The sequence below is a fragment of the Myotis daubentonii genome, chromosome 1 (assembly GCF_963259705.1).
Source record: "Myotis daubentonii chromosome 1, mMyoDau2.1, whole genome shotgun sequence".
Classification (NCBI taxonomy): domain Eukaryota; kingdom Metazoa; phylum Chordata; class Mammalia; order Chiroptera; family Vespertilionidae; genus Myotis; species Myotis daubentonii.
Window position 1 is genome coordinate 232,529,623 of NC_081840.1, and position 18,915 is coordinate 232,548,537.

At 57.8% G+C, this 18,915-nt stretch overlaps 1 protein-coding gene across 4 annotated transcripts in view; it reads right to left on the reverse strand.

The window, feature by feature from the left end:
* HTT (huntingtin) overlaps positions 1-18,915 on the reverse strand; it is a 102,862-nt gene that overhangs the window by 34,181 nt on the left and 49,766 nt on the right. For all 4 annotated transcript variants that reach the window (XM_059676833.1, XM_059676815.1, XM_059676823.1 and 1 more), the window contains 10 exons: positions 17,323-17,399; positions 15,904-16,055; positions 10,870-11,072; positions 7,053-7,179; positions 5,805-5,932; positions 4,401-4,511; positions 2,747-2,824; positions 2,189-2,412; positions 1,196-1,274; positions 935-1,096 (listed from right to left, as the gene is read on the reverse strand). In XM_059676833.1, the coding sequence (XP_059532816.1) occupies positions 935-1,096; positions 1,196-1,274; positions 2,189-2,412; positions 2,747-2,824; positions 4,401-4,511; positions 5,805-5,932; positions 7,053-7,179; positions 10,870-11,072; positions 15,904-16,055; positions 17,323-17,399 (1,341 nt within the window). The remainder of the gene's footprint in view (positions 1-934; positions 1,097-1,195; positions 1,275-2,188; positions 2,413-2,746; positions 2,825-4,400; positions 4,512-5,804; positions 5,933-7,052; positions 7,180-10,869; positions 11,073-15,903; positions 16,056-17,322; positions 17,400-18,915) is intronic.

The following is an 18,915-nucleotide window of genomic DNA, read 5'->3' on the forward strand; positions in this document are numbered from 1 at the left end:
CGCGCCCCAGGCTCCCTCGCTCCCCACTATCTGTGTAAATCTGTCATTTACAGGAACTCAAACGAATTTACTGCGTCAGACTGGAGTTTCGGGCCCTTCCAGGGTCCCTGTAAACATTTCCTGAGCACGGAGGAGAGGCCTCTGGAGAACAAATAATGAACTCGGGGGACACCGGGCAGTGCCCGCCACACCAGGGCCTCCTTGTCCAGCTCGAGGAGCCCCACGCGGGGCGCTGGGTGGTGCAGGGTGGCCCAGGAGCAGACGCAGTGCGTCAGGCCCGCGTGAGAGCCAACAGTGGTCCCCCTCCATTCAAGCACCACCTGCTCACCCAACCGGAACACGGCTGCCTCGCCCGCTGCGTCCTCCGGGCGGCGTGCAGTAAATCGGAATGGAGCTCTGCTCCGCGGCTTGCTCCCCCCGCCCCTGCTCAGGAAGCCTGCGTAGCCCTGAGAACTGCGGAGCCCGGGCACCGAGGGGCGAAAGCAAGGGAACCAACACGAGGGGTTGTTCATGGCCAAGCCCCAACGCTACCAAGTCCGGAGGCGGACAGAGCTGTGCGGGCCGAGGCAGGAAGTGCAGGCTGCCGATGGGCTCAGCGCGCCTGCCGAGAAGTAGGCCTGTCCATGCTCAGGCGGCCCCCGGCGTTCACCTGCCAGAGGCGGCTTCGGGAGGAGAAAGCAGCATGTCCTGACGCCTTGCACAGGCTATGGGAGAGCCTCTGGCCAATGTGACCAGGGTCCAGGGTGACCCCCACAGCCCAGCGCAGATGGGGAGACCCCCAATGCGCGCCAGGCCCGGTGGCCAGTCCTGGTGAGACGCAGAGACTGGCAGGGGGAACAGCGCCTTCCTTGCCGTAGGTGGTGGTGGCGTCCCCCTGCGGCCACTCTCACCAGGTCGCCAACAGACACGGGAGACGGAAGGCCCAGTGACTCACCTGGTCCGAGTCCAGGAGACAGTAGTTGACCCGCAGCTGCACCAGCTGCGCCAGCAAGTCCAGCACCTGCCTCTGCAGCTGCACGGACGTGGTGGTCGTGTACTGCTTCAGCGCCTTTATGACCAGCGGCTCGAACAGCCGGATGTGACTGTGAATGGCGTTCTAGGACGAGGCAGAGGGCGCCGTGAGCGCCTCCGCTGCCAGGCCCAGGCGGACGGTGCCCGGCCGCTCTCCCACGGGCTCTCCGGCGGCCCCGCGTACCTTGTCTGCACGGGTCTTTGTGATGCTCGAGAGGTTTGTCTTCAGCTGGGTGGACACCTTCTGCAGCACGTCGAACCACCTGCCGACGGAGACCGCCCTTCACCGCTCGGCCGGGACTCAGCCTTCAGTGAGGACAGCCAGGCTGCTGTGAGTCCCGGCCCAGCGGCGGGCTGGACGGTGACGGCCATGGAGAGGGAGTCGGGAGACAGCACTTGGTTTTCTTGGAAAAATTTTTGTTGAAACACTTATATCAATGACACGCTTCTCTTTGTGAGAAACAGCTGAGAGGACTGGGACACCCGCACACACTTGCTTGTTATTTACACCGTGTTATCAAAGCGTTTGCAGAGCCTGTCCGAGACGTGGACATACAGCAAGCGCGTCCTGACGTGAGGCCGGCCACGGCACGGCACGGCCCTCGGCCCTGACTCTAGCGCTCTGACACGACGGGAACGTGCTCTCCTGCTCCTGCGCATGCAACTCGAACGCCGGCTCAGGACTGGGTCGTTCCCGAGACAGCTAACTACTGCGCTGCCGGCCGCACAGCCACAGCCGCCAGTGTCGGCGAAGAGACATCAGCACAGCCACGAGGCAGAGGCCGCCAGGGCTCCCCACCCACACGCCTCTGCGCACCGCCTGGGCCCGCGCAAGGTGCGCCTTCCCCTGAAGTGACCCCACGCGTGGCCGGCACACGGCCCTCACGTAGGGAGTGCAGGGCGCACCGGGAAACACCCAGGCCTTCCCACAAGGCCGGGCTCGCCGTGGCTCGGCAGTGCCGTTGGCGCCGCCCGCCGCCTCCTCTGGCCCAGCCACCGGCCCCTCCCTGGCCCGCGCTCTGAGGCAGGCGGGTCGGGCCGGGCCTGCAGCGCCTCCGTGGCAGCACGTTTCCCAGAGCTCCCTGCACGGAGCGGGCCCCTCGGGATGCCGGCTCCTCTCTCTGTTTCTCACAAACCAGCCCCTGCTTGCTCCCTGTTTCCCCCGCGGCAGGGTTACCCGGAGGCGTCGTGGTCCGGCTCGGCCTGCACCATGTTGCGCAGGCTGGCGTCCGCCAGGGCCTGGGTGAAGTGGGTGTAGGGAGCCATGAAGCAGTAGTGGTACAGGCCGGGCCGCAGGCTGGACGAGCCGAGGCGCTGGGCTCGGCCCTGGCACTTGCTGGGGTTGGACGACAAGCCATCAAACTGGGAGGCCAGGTTTGTCCCAAAGAGAGTCTTGAGCAGCTAGAGAGAGAGAGGCGGCCGTCAGCACGCCCTGCACACAGCATGAGCCCCATGCCCACAGGAAGCCATCAAAGGTGGTGGCGGGTGGGGGGATGCAGACATGGGGTTCCTGCTGAGAACCCCTTTCACACCGTGAGGTGCTGCCGTCACCTTCACCAACAGCCCTGTGGTCTCGAGTTGTGAATGAGACCGAGGACATGGCTGCGTAGGAGGGTCAGCAGAGCTTCAACGACCCTCTGCCCCCCGCCCCCCACCCGTGACGAGCAGCGCCACCTCCTGTGGCAGCAGCCCCGCGTTGAGCCTGGACGGAGGCTGAGAAAAGAGCCCTCCTCACCTGCTGGACGCAGACCGTGGCCATCGTGGGCTCCCGGCTGAAGCAGGACCTCAGGTAGCCCAGGACCTCCTCCACGCACTGCGGGGGAAGCGGGCGCTGCAGGAGGCTGGGGGCGCTGGCTCCCGCGCACGCCTAGCCTGAAGCCCTCAGACCACTCCCAGCTACAACGCCCGCCACTCACTGACCCCATGCCCGCTGGCAGCCACCGCCGCCCAGGCCCCACTGCAGGCACCGAAGACCAAGAGGCCACAGGAGTGACAGTGTCTGCAGGAGCTGCGGCCGGGAGGGGGGAACAGGGAGGAGGAGAGGGTGTGGAGGGGCCATCGTAGACAGGGTGCCAGGCAGGTCTCCCGGAATGGGACGCCCCACCTCTGGCAGGTTTCACTCTGAAGGGCAATCACTGAGCACCCCCAGACCAGAACAAAGAGGTGCCTGCCACTAGAAACAAGGGCCACATGCACGCACGGGCAAAGGCACAGGCGTGACGGGAAGCAGCAGGGTGGCTGTGTGACGGTGAAGACCGGTGACTATGGACGTGGAGAAAAGGTTTGGTGAACTCGGTGAGAGCCGGTGCTTCCCCGAAGGGCCGCATGCTCCCTGGCCCGGCACCTGGAACTCGGGCTCAAAATAAGACGTGGCCCCCACAGCTCGCCGTCTGCAGCGGGCGGGCACCACACGCTCTCTAAACTCTCCTCCGTGTCTGAACGGTTCCTTAGAGAATGGGGGGCGGAGGGGGGGGCGCTGGACTCGGAACCAAGTCCTCCTGCGGCTCCGCGGCTCCTGAGGCGCCCGGGCCTCCCAGGTCTGCGTGTGCCCTTCCCACTTGCGAAGGTCAAGTCAGAAAATGAAGGCCGGGCCAGCAGCGTTAAACCCATCCACTTCTGGACTACCGTGGGCCAAAGCCAACAGACAGTGAGGAACCGAGACGGGCTCCTGGGACGCCCCACCAGCCAGGGGCCAGCACAGCTCAGAGCCAGGCGCTGTGACAAAGCCTCCCCGGCTGCCGCTGCCGCTGCCGCCCCAGGTGCCGGGCCCACACCGGCCGCCCCAGGTGCCGGGCCCACACCGGCCGCCCCAGGTGCCGGGCCCACACCGGCCGCCCCAGGTGCCGGGCCCACACCGGCCGCCCCAGGTGCCGGGCCCACACCGGCCGCCCCAGGTGCCGGGCCCACACCGGCCGCCCCAGGTGCCGGGCCCACACCGGCCGCCCCAGGTGCCGGGCCCACACCGGCCGCCCCAGGTGCCGGGCCCACACCGGCCGCCCCAGGTGCCGGGCCCACACCGGCCGCCCCAGGTGCCGGGCCCACACCGGCCGCCCCAGGTGCCGGGCCCACACCGGCCGCCCCAGGTGCCGGGCCCACACCGGCCGCCCCAGGCACTCGGCCCACACCGGCCGCCCCAGGTGCCGGGCCCACACCGGCCGCCCCAGGTGCCGGGCCCACACCGGCCGCCCCAGGTGCCGGGCCCACACCGGCCGCCCCAGGTGCCGGGCCCACACCGGCCGCCCCAGGTGCCGGGCCCACACCGGCCGCCCCAGGTGCCGGGCCCACACCGGCCGCCCCAGGTGCCGGGCCCACACCGGCCACCCCAGGCACTCGGCCCAGGGGCCGGTGGTGTGGCAGCTGCGGCTCAGCGAGAAGAAAAGACATTGCACCTTCCCGATGTCCTGCAGCGTGGCCAGCTCTAGGATCTGAGAGAGCACATCCAAGGCCGAGCGCAGAAAGCCCCCGAACTTCTCCGTGCTGTTCTGAAGGTCCAGGGTGACCTTGGGGGAAGGGAGAAACGATCACTGCACCGTCACGTGGGGGTGTCTGCAGCAGGGGCGGCGCACACCAAGCAGCCCCGCGCACTCCAGTGGGGGTCCTGCCTGTCTGTCTGTCTGGCAGGGAAAGGCCTGGGAAAGGAAATGGCTCTTCCAGTATCTGTAGGAAACCTGTTTCTTTCAAAGGCATCATCTTCCTACTTATACTAACTCTACAGACAGAAACGACTCCTGACCGGTCAAAACGGGAAAGATGGGAACCATCGCTCATAACCAGTGTCTGACAAGCAGCATTCCAAACTCCTAACGTGCACGCCCTGTTCCATGAACTGGCATCCCTGGGGGACTCCTCGAGTTTAGGCCCACCCACCGTTCAGCCTGGCAACAACACACGTGAGGTTAGTCTTAGGAGGCACTGAATTCAGGCTCTAAAGGCCTCGGCCGAATTAAATGATGCAGCAGTCGGTCCCGCATTTAAAAACCGAAAGAATGGTCAGGCCCCAAGGTACGATGGGCAAGAACAAGGTCAAAGGGAAGAAATGGGCGTGGAAACAGGAGCTGGCCCAACCCTCAAACGCGTGCGGTGAACAGAAAGCAGCTCAGTGGGACGAACTGACGGCCCCAGTGAGAGAGGAACCAGGTCAGGGACACACGGGACAAAGACGTAGTGGGAACGACAGTGACCACTCTCCTGTCACCCTGAGGGTGTCGTCCACCCTGAGGAGGGAACCGCCAGGTGTGTGACCACCCGGAGCGAGAGGGTCCATGCAGCTCCGTCGGGGAGAGGGTGGGGAGCAGTCCATCCCAGCAGGCAATGGGGCAGGGTCACGGGGGTGAGAACGTGAAGACCGAGGGCTGGAAGCTACCACTAGAGGCCGAGCCAACCTGAGAACACTAACTGTCGCTCACATCCCCAGGTGTGCACACAGCTACCAACCCGAAGACATCAAGAACCCCGGTGTGGCTAGTGGTTGAGCGTCGACCCAGGACCAGGAGGTCACGGTTTGATACCCAGTCAGGCAACATGCCTGGGTTGTGGGCTCGATCCCCAGTAGGGGACGTGCAGGAGGCAGCCGATCAATGATGTTTCTCTCATGGATGTTTCTAGCTATCCCTCTTCCTTCCTCTCTCTCTAAAAAAAGTCAACAAAAACGTATTTTGAAAAAATGTTATGTTACAGATAAACTGTGTTTCAGTAACACTGAGATGGTTTTCCATTTACCTAAAAAATAATCCCGCAAGAAGAGAGAGAGCGCCCAAGAGGCACTGGGCAGGCGCAGGTGCAGAGCCGCGTACCTTGTAGTTGGCGTGTGTGGCCTTCAGGACGTCGTGCAGCCTGAGGTAGGAAGGAAGGTGGTAGAAGCTCCCCAGCGACGAGGGTTTATTGGCTGTGACGGGCCCTGTGGCATCTGACTGTCGAGAGGCTGTAACACACACACACACACACACACACACACATTGAGATGGAAAGCGAGCCCCGCTGAGGCTGAGGCTGAGGCAGGTGCTGCAACAGAGTTCCAGAAGCATGCTCGTGGGATAAAATGCAAACTCTGTTCTGACCACAGTGAACAGTCATGAGGAACTGGCTGGCGAACGGCAGCGGAATCGGAGCGCCTCCCGGAAATACAGGAAGACAGACACGAAGAGCAGTGACGCTGGCTCGCCTGCCCGCCTGTCCCCGGCTGCCAATCCACAGGTCAGCAGCACGACGACCCCCTGCAGCCAATCGCACGCGCCTGGAGCCTGCGGCTGCGGCCAGGACGGTCCCTGCCAGGTAGGTCCCGGCCCTCTCAGCCCTCACACAGGGACGTGGGACGTACCCGGACAACCCACCTCTCACGGAGGCGGCGTCACTATCTCCACGCTGCACCCCCCAAAGCTGTTCAGACTCTGAGGGGACCCTCTGCCAGTCTCCTTGGCAGGCGGCAGTCAGCCCCGAAGCCCTGCGGCCTGCGGGCTGCGGTCGGTCCCCCCCAGACGCCAGCTCCGAGAGCTCACACTCCGGCTCTCCCAGCAGAGTGAGCGGAGGGTGGGACTGGCCCCCTCGGGCACGGGCTGCGGAGCACTGAGCTCTGAGACGCGCAGGGGTGACGGCCCAGGTTCCTCTCGCTCAGGTGACTCCCCTTTCTCTCCTGCGGGGCGCTCCCCACTGTGATTTCCCATTTCCCACGTCAGAACGCCCCTCTGGGAATCGCCTCTGCTCCCGACACTGCACCGCCTCCCTCGCCGACGAAGATCCCACCCGCTCCGCAGTGAGCCGGGCGGGCAGGGCGGAGGCGGCCCGCATGCTGCTGTGACCGCACATGAGCTATGACCGCACATGAGCTAGACACTCAGAGATGCTTAGGACCCATGTGGTCTGGACACACGAGTTCATGTTAGTATCTGGAACCGCACCTGGGAAACCATTCCTCTGGCTTCACTGCTGTGTATTTTATTTCCAAAAAGTACCAAGTTATTCCATTATCTTGACACGTGTAAGCATAGGCCCTAAACGTCTAGGACACAGATGGCACACACCCCCCCCCCCCCCGTGCCTCCTACCGGGGCTGGCATCGCTGCTTTTCTTGGGGCTCAGCGGCACGGACGCCTGCTCGCTCGGCTCCTTCTCCTTGCCCTTCCGCCGAATGGGGCTGAGAGCAGGGGCGCTTGTCAGGGACGGCAAGGCTGCCTGGAACAGAGAGCAAGAACCTGGGAGTAAACCGCACAGAAACTGCAGTCTATAGCCCAGTGATGGCAAACCTATGACACGTGTGTCAGAGGTGACACGTGAACTCATTTTTTGGGTTGATTTTTCTTTGTTCAATGGCATTTAAATATATAAAATAAATATCAAAAATATAAGTCTTTGTTTTACTATGGTTGCAAATATCAAAAAATGTCTATATGTGACCCGGCACCAGAGTTAAGTTAGGGTTTTTCAAAATGCTGACACGCCGAGCTCACAAGGTTCGCCATCACTGCCCTAGCCTATGGTTTTCCATTGATTGAAAAGCGTCCACCCACAGAGATCATCTTCTCTGCGAATCCACATTCAGAGCTCAGAAACCGCATAACCACGTCCATCACCCAACCCCTCACCCCACGCGGTGGGTGTGGACAGCCCTTCCTGACAGGCGTGTGGGAATGTGGGACGGAGGGCCCTGGCCCCGGCAGGACACCGCCCAGAGCAGCGCCAGAGCATTCGCCGGGAGCCACGTCTTAAACGCCACCTTCCAGGTGAGGCAGCCGGCTCGCGGGGGAGGTGACTGAGTGGAGGTCACAGCCGAGGGCACAGAGCTGGTGGCCCACAGACTGCGGAGGCCCCGGCTCCCAGGCTGCAGGGGCCGCCCACAGGGGCAGTGAGGATGCCGGCAGAGCGGGGCCCTCCCTCGGGATCTCCGAGAACTCACCGTGCACGTCAGCGTGAGGCCCGCAGAGCGGACGTGATGGCTGCGGGCAGGGGAGGGCTGTGGGCAGGGGAGGGCTGAGGCAGTGCGAGGACTGAGGCAGTGGGAGGACTGGAGAGCAGCACAGACGACTGCCCTGGGAACACGCTAAGGGGAGGGGCCAGGCACACAAGACACCGGTGTGACTCCATTGACATGTCGCAACAGGCACCTCCCCACTGAAATGGAAAGGCCTGGGGTTGCCGGGAGCCGGGGCACGGAGGGTTGGAGGGCGACGGCTAAGGGCACAGCATTCCTTTCTGGGCTCTAAAACTGACTGCAGTGGCGGCCAAGTGACTGTGGCACTGAAAGAGTGACCCGCACACTGCAGGGGGAGGGGCAGGGGCGTGGATGACCCCAACTGCATCACTTCAACATGCTGCTCTAAACACTGAGGCTGCCCTAACTGGTTTGGCTCAGTGGATAGAGCGTCCGCCTGTGGACTGAAGGGTCCCAGGTTCGATTCTGGTCAACGGCATGTACCTGGGTTGCGGGCACATCCCCAGTGGGAGGTGTGCAGGAGGCAGCTGATCGATGTTTCTAACTCTCTATCCCTCTCCCTTCCTCTCTGTAAAAAAATCAATAAAATATTTTTTAAAATAATAAATAAATAAATAAATAAATAAAACACTGAGGCTGCTTCAGCCTCCGATGAGATGCTCTGCCCGTCTGGCCGGAGCAGTGGCAGTGCACAGGGGAAACAGTCTGTGTTCCTGCATGTGTGCATGTGCATGTGCATGTGCACTTGTGTGTGTATAGGTATGTGCACACGTATATGTACATGTATGTAAACAGTTTCTTGCGAGATACTTAGTAGGGAAAACCAAGGACTTGGGAGGAGAATGAAGAGTTGCAATGACTCCCACGTGTCCAACTTTACAAAACACACAATGAGCCCGGCCGGCATGGCTCAGTTAGCTCAGTGTTGAGCATCAACCTATGAGCCAGGAGGTCACTGTTCAATTTCCAGTCGGGGCACATGCCCGGGTTGCAGGGTTGATCCTCAGTGGGGGGCGTGTAGGAGGCAGCCTACCAATGATTCTCTCTCATCACTGATGTTTCTCTCGCCCTCTCCCATCCTCCCTGAAACCAATAGAAACATTAAAAAACACGCACGAGGTGAGAGGAGCGGGCCGGCACAGGCGGTGGCCGCGCAGCTCCGGTCTGGGCTGGCTGTGAAGCGCCAGGCAGAAGTGCCGAGGGGCAGCGGACCACAAGGGACTGGCGCCCCAGGCCTCGGGCCTCTGATGCTCAGCTGCTGCCTGCTCCGCCCGCCCACACGAGAGCACTGTCTACATGTGGCTACTGAAGTGCAAATGCAATGACTGACATCAGAAGTCAGTACCCCCTGTGCACTGCCGATGGGAAAGCAAATTGGAAAACATCAAAAATGGAGCCACCATCCGACCCAGCAATTCCACTCCCGGGATACAGCCACGGAAACGCAAACACCACTGGAAAGGATACATGCCCCCTGTGCTCACCGCAGTTATTTAAGGTAGCCAAGACACGGACACAGGCCCAGTGCCCACCTGCCGATGAGCGGATAAAAGCCGTGGTACGTGCACACAATGGAACATTACCCAGCTACTAAGGAGAATGAAATCTTACCACCTGCAGCAACATGGATGAATCTAGAGGCTATGATGCTGAGTGAAATAAGTCAGACAGACAAAGACAAACACCATATGATTTCACTTATATGTGGAATCTAAAACACAAAATAAGTGAACTCAAAGATACAGAGGACAAAGTGATGGCTGCCAGAGGGGAGGGTGCCTGGGGGACCAGGTGGGAAAGGGGAGGGGCTAAGGAGTACAGTTTGGTAGATACAGGCTGTCTGGGGACGTGAGGTCCCGCCGAGGGAATATAGGCAATGACACTGCAGTAACTATGCTGGGTGCCAGGTGGGGACAGAGTTATCCGGAGGATCACGTCATAAATTATAGAAATGTGCAACCACTGTAATTTACACCTGAAACTGAGAGTGAACGTCAACTGTACTTGAAAAAAAGTTCTGTTTCTTAGTCACAGTGGCTGCATGTCAAGGGCGCAGTAGCCACAGGTGGTGCGGGCCACTCTCTTGGCTGGCACAGATGTGGCACGTTTCCATGGTTACAGAGCATGATGCAGGGCAGAGCCCAGAAAGCATTCATGGTGGGCGAAGACAACACCTGGAACACCCCCCGGAACAGAAGAGTCAGGGAGCAAGAGCCAATCGGAAGCCAGGAGAGAACGTGCCAGGACAGGAACTGAGGCGGGGGGCGGGGGGACACAGGACCGGGAAGCAGCCACAAGGTTCAAAGACTGACCTGGCAGGAGGGGCTGCTGGGGAACGCGTGGCACCAATCAGACCTGCGGCTAAGTATGGGTGTGGTGGTGACAGGCCAGGCAGCGCCCTCAGAGAGGCCAGGGTCAGGCCGTGCGGAGCAGGGAGCAGCAGACAGGGCTGCAGGGAGGTCGGCAGTGAGGAGAGCCTGAAGGCAGACGGGTCTGCTCTCTGCTCGAGACGGAGACGGAGACTGCGATGGAGACAGCAGGAGGGACAGAGGCGCAGAGGGGAGTGTGCTCTGCCGGGACCCACGTGGGAAGAGCCGGCCGTGGGTCTGGAGGTGACTGTACTGACTGCTTCACAGAAAAGCACAGTGTTTGCCGACACGTCAGGAGAGAGCAGACGGGACGTGCCAGCACTTCAAGCCTGGCTTTCTTGCTAACGCGGAACGCCCGCTACAGCTAGCTTTGCCCTCGGAGGCAACGGTACTTGAGGACGAGGCCAGAGGGCTACGAACTGGATCATGGCATTTTGTATGAAATTCTGAGTCACAACATGACCAATCTTGTTCTAAAGCAGAGTACGGGACAGACGGCTGAGCACGCACAGGCACGACTGACGCCCAGTCGACGGCACGGCGCGGGCTCGGGCACGAGGTTACCTTCCCCGCGGGTCCAGGCGCCACCTCGTCCAGCACGTGGGCGCAGATGTTGATCACCTTCAGCAGGTGGGAGAAGAGCTGCTCCACCATGGGCACCAGGCTCCGGTCCCCCAGCGCTGGCCACGCCTCCTCCTGCTTGCCGGCTGCCGGGGTGGCCTCCTCCTCGGCGGCCCATGAGCTTCTCAGCGATCGGGGGGCACTGGCTGTGATACAGGCACAGGTGTTACCTCCAACCCCGCGGCGTGTGGGAAAGAGAGCACTTAGGAAACCCGTGGCAGTCAGACCCATCCACACGCACACCTCCACCTGACAGTCACTGATACCTCAAATCACCAGGAAACTGGCATTTCCCCCAAAACATGCTCCCAATTTCCATGCCGGTCACCATCACACTCCCACCCAGAGTGGCAGTCACCCGAGGGGCGGCCCCGCCTGCCTCGGCGCCTGCACGCTCCCGCCGCCTGCTCCCGCGCAGCACGTGGTGCTGGGCTCGCTCCTCCCCTAACGACAACCTGAACCTCCCAGGTTCCCCCTCCTCCAGCCAGTCAGGGCGCGAGTGATCCTTCTAAACGACAGGAGGGCCAGGGAGGTTAGTACTGCTACTACTAACAATTAATACAGCAATTAATCAATAACAACACAAGAATACACTGTGATTTGCATACTCACAACTGTAAACCTACTTTTTTTGGTCATATTTTTTATAATTTAAATTCCTTACTGTTGAAAGTATTACATGTCTCCTCCCTCCCCCACCCCCCATTAGCCTCCCCCTGGCTACTCCCACCCCCTAACACATGCCCTCACTGTCTGTGTCCACGGGTTATGCTTATATGCATGCATACAAGTCCTTTGGTTGATCGCTTACCCACCCCCCTTACCTCTCCTGCCTTCTCTCTGAGATGCTTCTCTGTCTCTAGTTTTGTCCATCCGTTTATGTTGTTCATTATATTCCACAAATGAGTGAGAGCATGCGGTATTTATCTTTCTCTGACTGGCTTATTTCACTTAGCATAATGCTCTCCAGGTCCATCCATGCTGTTGTGAATGGTAAGAGTTCCTTCCTTGTTACTGCAGCGCAGTATTCCATTGTGTAGATGTACCACAGTTTTCTAATCCATTTGTCTGCTGATGGGCACTTAGGCTGTTTCCAGATCTTAGCTGTGGTGAATTGTGCTGCTATGAGCATACGGGTGCATATGTCCTTTCTAATTGGTGTTTCTGGTTTCTTGGGATATAGTCCTAGAAGTGGGATCACTGGGTCAAATGGGAGTCCCATTTTTAGTTTTTTGAGGAAATGCCAGACTGTTCTCCACAGTGGCTGCACCAGACTGCATTCTACCAGCAGTGCAGGAGGGTTCCTTTTTCTCTGCATCCTCTCCAGCACTTGAGCATGTTTTCATGTCTCTTGCCCTTCTCAATGTCCTCTTTCAAAAAGTGTCTATTTACTAAGTCCTTTGCCCATTTTTGATTGAATTGTTTTATCTTCCTTTTGTTAAGTTGTATGAGTGCCCTATAAATGTTGGATATTAAACCCTTATTGCAACACTGGCAAAGGTGTTCTCCCACGACGTGGGCTCTCTTGTTGTTTTGTTGATGGCTTCTTTTGCTGTGCAAAAGCTTTTTATTTTGATGTAGTCCTATTTACTTATTTTCTCCTTAGTGGAGATATATGGGTAAAGATGCTACAATATATGTCTGATATTTTGCTGCCTATGGATTCGTCTAATATTTTTATGGTTTCCTGTCTTACATTTAAGTCTCTTAACCATTTTGAGTTTATTTTTGTGTATGGTATAAGTTAATAGCATAGTTTCATTTCTTTGCATGTATCTGTCCAATTTTCCCAACACCATTTATTGAAGAGACTGTCTTGACTCCACTGTATGCTCTTGCCTCCTTTGTCAAATATTAATTGAGCATAATGGCTTGGGTCGATTTCTGGGTTCTCTGTTCTGTAAACCTACTTTTGAACAGAGCATATTCTTGTATTATTACTAACTAGAGGCCCGGTGCACAAAATCTGTGCATGGGAGGGGGGGGCGTCTCTCAGCCCAGCCGGCACCCTCTCGCAATCCGGGACCTTTTGGGGAATGTCCAACTACCGGTTTAGGCCTGATCCCATGGACATCCCTCTCACAATCTGGGACTGCTGGCTCTTAACTGCTCGCCTGCCTGCCTGATTTCGCCCCTAAAACTCAAGCTACTTCTTTTTTATTTTTAATATTTATATTTCTTCTTTTTTATTTTAAAATTCAAGCTTCTTGAGAACATGAGGCGTTTAACATTATTCCATATTCCTTACAGAGAGCTAAGCATGGTAAACACAGCAAATACTTAATACTTATGGCTTCTACACAAACACTTTCCAACCAGGCATGTTTTAATAGGCAGGCCCCAAACACTTGAACTGTAAAGCCTAAAAGTAGAGCACTCAGATTTCAGGCATCAGGGGCTACTAGCAGGATTTCTATCCCAATTCAACTCTAGTTCTGAGCGCTCAGCAGTCGGCACAAACGGCCTTCACTAGCTCCAAAGTTTGTGTATGTGTTTGTGATTCCAAAATAGAGGTTTATTTACTAAGACTTATTTAGTGTTTGCATAAAAATCACCAGTTGTTCCTCATTGGGTTTTTAACACACATGAATTCTTTGGGGGGTCCCTCTATCACCCCAACACTTTCAAAATACAGCTCTTGTGAGTGCCAGGAGGGAGTTACGGCAGTGAGGTGTTTCCCTGGGTCTCGGCATCGGAGGCCCGCGGCCTCCCCTCTGGGGGAACACACGTGCTGGGTAGTTTCTCAGGTGGGGTGGGCTGTCCCTGAAGGAAACGCTTATGCAGAAGAAGCCAGCTCAGTCGTCTGGGTCCGTTCCTCATACCTGACAGCTTCAAAATACAGTCCCCGTGGTCAAGGTCACCAAAGGCTTGCTGGTTGTTTTCAACTATAAAAAACTGTCGGGAAAAAGACAGTAGGAAGAGCGGGGTGTATGCTGACAGCGCTGTGAGGCGGGGCTGTGCAACCACAGGAGCACACAGCAGTCTGCTTTAAAAACAATCCTGTGTAATTTCAAATCAGACTCCTCGTGGGCCTGACACGGCCTGAAACATCTCTGCACCAGATCCTCATTTTTAAAATGAGGTGTATGACAGGGCTCCCCCAGGGTCATGCACCACGTGGGGACAGGGGACAGAAAACCCTAGGACTTGCCTTATTAGCAACATTAACTGATTTCATTGCACTGAAATGAAGGCAGTCGGTCTGTGCTGCTGTGAAATTAAAGGTAATGCAGAAGAGGGTGGTTATTTATTGCTCCGTTAGGATAGACCCCAAAAGTGACTTTTCAGAAACCAGGGCCGTCCCCTGCAACCCCAGCCAGACTCTGGGCCGCTCTGGGGGACGCAGGCCACGGCGGCCTCCAGCTGCTTCACAGTGATTTTGGCTGGTCTGTGCCTGGGAGTGCCGGCCCGGGGCACGCCTACACCTTGTAGCTGAGCTGGGCGTTCATCCTGGTGTACATCTCCTAGATGACGTCAGTGGTGGCCGTGAAGTTGACCAGGAACAGCGGACCGTCTCCAGGCTCTCCTCCTCCCTCACGTTCTGGCCCTTGGAGAGCGCTTTCAGGAAGTGGGACTTGTAGGGCGCGGCACGATCCAGCCGTGGTGCGTGAGCGCCATCTCCTAGGCCTTGGCGGCGTTGACGCGGATGAGGGTGGGGTGGCTCTCATCGCAGATGCTCTGCAGGAGGATCGAGGTGAAGCGGAGGCCCCTTTTCAGCCATATCAGCGCCAGCGTGGCCCCCATTTTGGGCCACTCTGCTCCACCCATTTCCTTTTGCGCCTCCAGGACGTTCTGCAGGGTCCGGAACTCAGCCGGGTCGGTGTTGTCCACAGCTTTGATTTTCGTGATGTTACCACTTATGTCTGCCTGGATGGGCGTAAACACTGGGGACCCGAGGCAATCGAAGGGCGGCAGGTGGGACACCGCCTCCAGGAAGCGCCCGGTCTCCATCTGCTTGTCCGAGGGCAGCGGCTTCAGCAGGTGCTCGGCCAGCAGCACCATTTCAGGGTTGAGGCCGACAGTGATGCCGTTTTCTAATCGGATCTTCCTCTTCCTTTCCCAGCACACTCCACACCTACTCCGGATGGACCACCCCAACCCCACAGACCCTTAAGACCTTCCCCTCTATTTCTTTGACTTTCCCTCATCAAACTTGCACCCTATCGTGTTGCCTAGGGGCGCCCCTAACCGCTACCTGGGGGGTGGAGCCAGCCCGGCGAGGGGCCATGGTAGTTCTGGTCTAGTGATCATTACGGTCATGATGGCGTTACAGTCGCTGGCTTTTTACGTGTATACAGGTTATTGTCTTAATTAGTAGTAGTAACCTATGCTTGCCCACCCGTCCTAATTCACCTGTCGGTCCCGCTCACCAAGCTCCTCAATGGCCTCCACAGCAAGAGGACAAGTCCTCCTGTGGACGCTGGGGACCCCACACCACTGATTTCAGGGGGCCCCCGCCTCCCGGCCACATTCTCCATCCTGGTCCTCGTCCCTCCATCCTTTGTACACGCTGTGCCCTCCATCGTGTGCCCTTCCCTGCCCGCCCACAGAAGTCTTGTCTCCTGTCCTGAAGGCAGTGATTGCGGCCGCTCTGTGCTGCCACTGCTCTTCAGTTCCACGGGTCCCCTGATCTGCATTTGACGGGAGAACGGAGCCCACACATGGTACTTTCTTACCACCCAACTGCTGAGACAGTGCCTGGCCCATGCGCCCCTAAACTGCAATGAGAAAGGAGCCTGCCTGTGCCTCTCGCAGGGGCTCCACTGGGAAAGGGCTCCATTGGGATACCTGGCACAGACTAGCTGCCGACAGCACACGCCGCCAGCAGACACCTACGCACGCAATACGTCTGACGTCAGGAACAGCCGTCGCTGCCAGCGACTCAGTGCTCTTCCCTCAGGTGCTCGCTGCCCTGCCCCTCACAAGGAAATCAAAAGCTGAAGACCCGAGGTCTCTGTTTCAACTCAGAACCAGTACCTGCAAGCAAGTTTCCGGCCAAGATCAAGGCATCCTGATGGGCTGCAAGGTCCAACGGGAACCACGCGGATGAGAGCAGGGTCAGGATCACCGTGGCCATCCCGACAGTACAGCTCTTCCTGGACTCGTCCAAGGCGCTCAGAGGGGGCACTCTGGGGGCAGATGTGTGCGAGGTCACGTTACAGAAACATTTTAAAGCAAACGGTCTTTTAAAATTTCATTGATTATTTTAGAGAGCAAGGAAAGGGGAGAGAGAGGGAAATATCAATGTGAGAGTAAAACATCCATCAGCTGCCTCCTGCACACCCCCTACCGAAGATCGAACCTGCAACCCAGGCACATGCCCTGCCACGGAACCAAACTGGCAACCTTTCAGTTCATTCTGGTCAGGGCTAAAGCAAACAGTCTTGCTTCCCTTCTGAACCAAGAAGGCCCGTCACTGTCCACTGCACACCAGCTCAGAAAGTGACCTTACAATTAACTGTGAACCACAGCTCTGCAAACACCATCTGAGAGATGAAAGCAGGTAGCCGAGCTGATCAAAAGCATTTTGGTAACTTTTAACTCTCTTTCACCTCTGAGTTAGCACTTGCACTGGCTTCTGCACTGAGTGCAAGTGCAGAAGCCAGATGCTGGGTCTGTGACTAGAAACTGCAGTTGCTTGAAGGTACCTGTTGCAGGAAACGGTCACTCCAGACGGGAGAGTGCCCTGCATGGGCAAAGCTCCCTGCCCATGCGCTGGCACACACGATGGGCGAGGTGACTTCCCAGCGTGACGTGGGCATCCGTGCGAACAGCAGCTCCCTCACTCCGCTGCTGGGAAAGCCCGGCAGGGCGCACGCTAGACACCCCGCAGCTGCAGCACAGCATTCCTCCGCCCACTCCTGCGGCCATCGCACTTCGCGGTGGGTCACATTAGATTTTACACAAAAAACGCTCCGACGCTCAATGCGTAGTGGATAATTCTACGGAGCAGCGCAGCTGGAAGTCTCTTGGCCCAGAAGGGCCAAGCGTGTGTCACCCTGAACACCAGGAGGTGCAGGCCGATCCCGGTCGGGTGCGTATGGGAGGCACCCCATCACGTCCATGTTTCTCCCCCCCCCGCGTCCTGCTCTCTCTCTAAAATCAATAAAAACGAACCCTCAGTGAGGATAAGAAAAGGAAGTCTTTTGCCAGCCAGGGGGTTCCTGTAGCTGAGCCTCCACACGCTGAGGAGCGAGCCTGACGCCCATGACTGGAGCCAGCTCGGTGTGGCCCAGCAGCTCCTGCCACCCGCCCCAACACCAACAGCACAGAACAAGCACCTGTGGGGTGTTTCCCACAGGCCCAGGCGATGAAGGAATCACAGCAAAGAAACCACAGGCCCCATTGAGGATGCGCGTATCGCGTACTGGACGCCACGGGCCCAGAAACACTTACCCACAGTGCCAGCCTAGACTCCAAGTGCAGACCGGGAAGGCGGTTGAGAGGAGACACAGAGCTTCACAGCATCCGAACTGAAGAGGAAGGATAATGGAATCACCAACACAGAAAGCTTCCTTCAACCCAGCCTCCTTCCTCCCACGCTTCATACATGTACAACGAGGTTCATGTCTACCGCCGGCAGGCCCTTTGCGTAGAGCTGCAGTTGTCCTGGCTGCCCCCTGCCTGCACAGCCCCCAGCCCTCCCCCTCCCCCTGCCTGCACAGCCCCCAGCCCTCCCCCTCCCCCTGCCTGCACAGCCCCCAGCCCTCCCCCTCCCCCGGCCTGCACAGCCCCCAGCCCTCCCCCTCCCCCTGCCTGCACAGCCCCCAGCCCTCCCCCTCCCCCTGCCTGCACAGCCCCCAGCCCTCCCCCTCCCCCGGCCTGCACAGCCCCCAGCCCTCCCCCTCCCCCTCCCCCTGCCTGCACAGCCCCCAGCCCTCCTGACACACGGAGGCCACAATAAGTACAAACATGTAACATTTATGATATTCTGAACAAATCAAAGGAAAATGAAACTGGAGAGCCCACACGATCTTATGTCTGAAAGGCAAGTTCAGGCTGATCAGGACTCATCATGAGTTCCCAGGGCAAGGAAGTGCTGCTTCTGTCTCTTCAGGGAAAGGACCAGGTCTGACCTGCTCACCACCAAAGGGACTCTACCTCTGAATAATACTTTTTCCTGATGATAGAAGTTACCCTTTTTTGTTTTAGAAAATTTGTGATACCTGAAAAATTTAAAGAAAAATCCCTCATCCTAAATAAATTTTGGCAATTTTCTGCCTGTCATTTTCCCAAGTATGAGAAACATATATCCTATATTTTAAAAGGGTAACATGCAAATAGACCGAAAAGCAGAACAATTGAACAACCAAAGTATAATATGCTAATGATATGCTAAGGCTGCTCAGCCTGGCCTGTGCCCTCTCACAATCTGGGACCTCTCGGGGGATGAAGACCCAGTTTCAGCCCGATCCCACAGACTACTGCCCTTGGGAGGGCGCCAGACGCAGGGCTCATGGCTGGTGAGTGCTGCTGTGGCAGCACGAGCCCCTCCTGATTGGGACTGATTGGGCGCGAGCCCGCGGCAGGCACAGTGGGGCTGGGATGAAAGGGGGCAGCAGGTAAGAGCTGCAGGCAGTGTTGGACTGCGGGTTTCAGCCCGATCCCTGCAGGCCACCCAGAGGGACCCCACCTATGCACAAAGTCGCACACCAGGCCTCTAGTCTATATAATAAACGCCTAAGTGACTGTCACAGTGGAACGACCAGACACCCATGCACAAAGTCGCACACCAGGCCTCTAGTCCTATCTAATAAAAGAGAAAAATGGTAATTGGCGTACGACGATACCCTTTTCATTGGCTAATCAGGGCTATATGCAAATTAACTGCCAACTATGATTGGCAGTTAACTGCCAACTATGATTGGCAGTTAACTGCCAACAAGATGGCGGTTAATTTGCATATGTAGGCACAATGCAGGGAGGCGAAAGGGAAAGCAGGAAGAAGCCCTCTGCCACTGACAGTGATCAGAAACCCAGGGGGGAGCT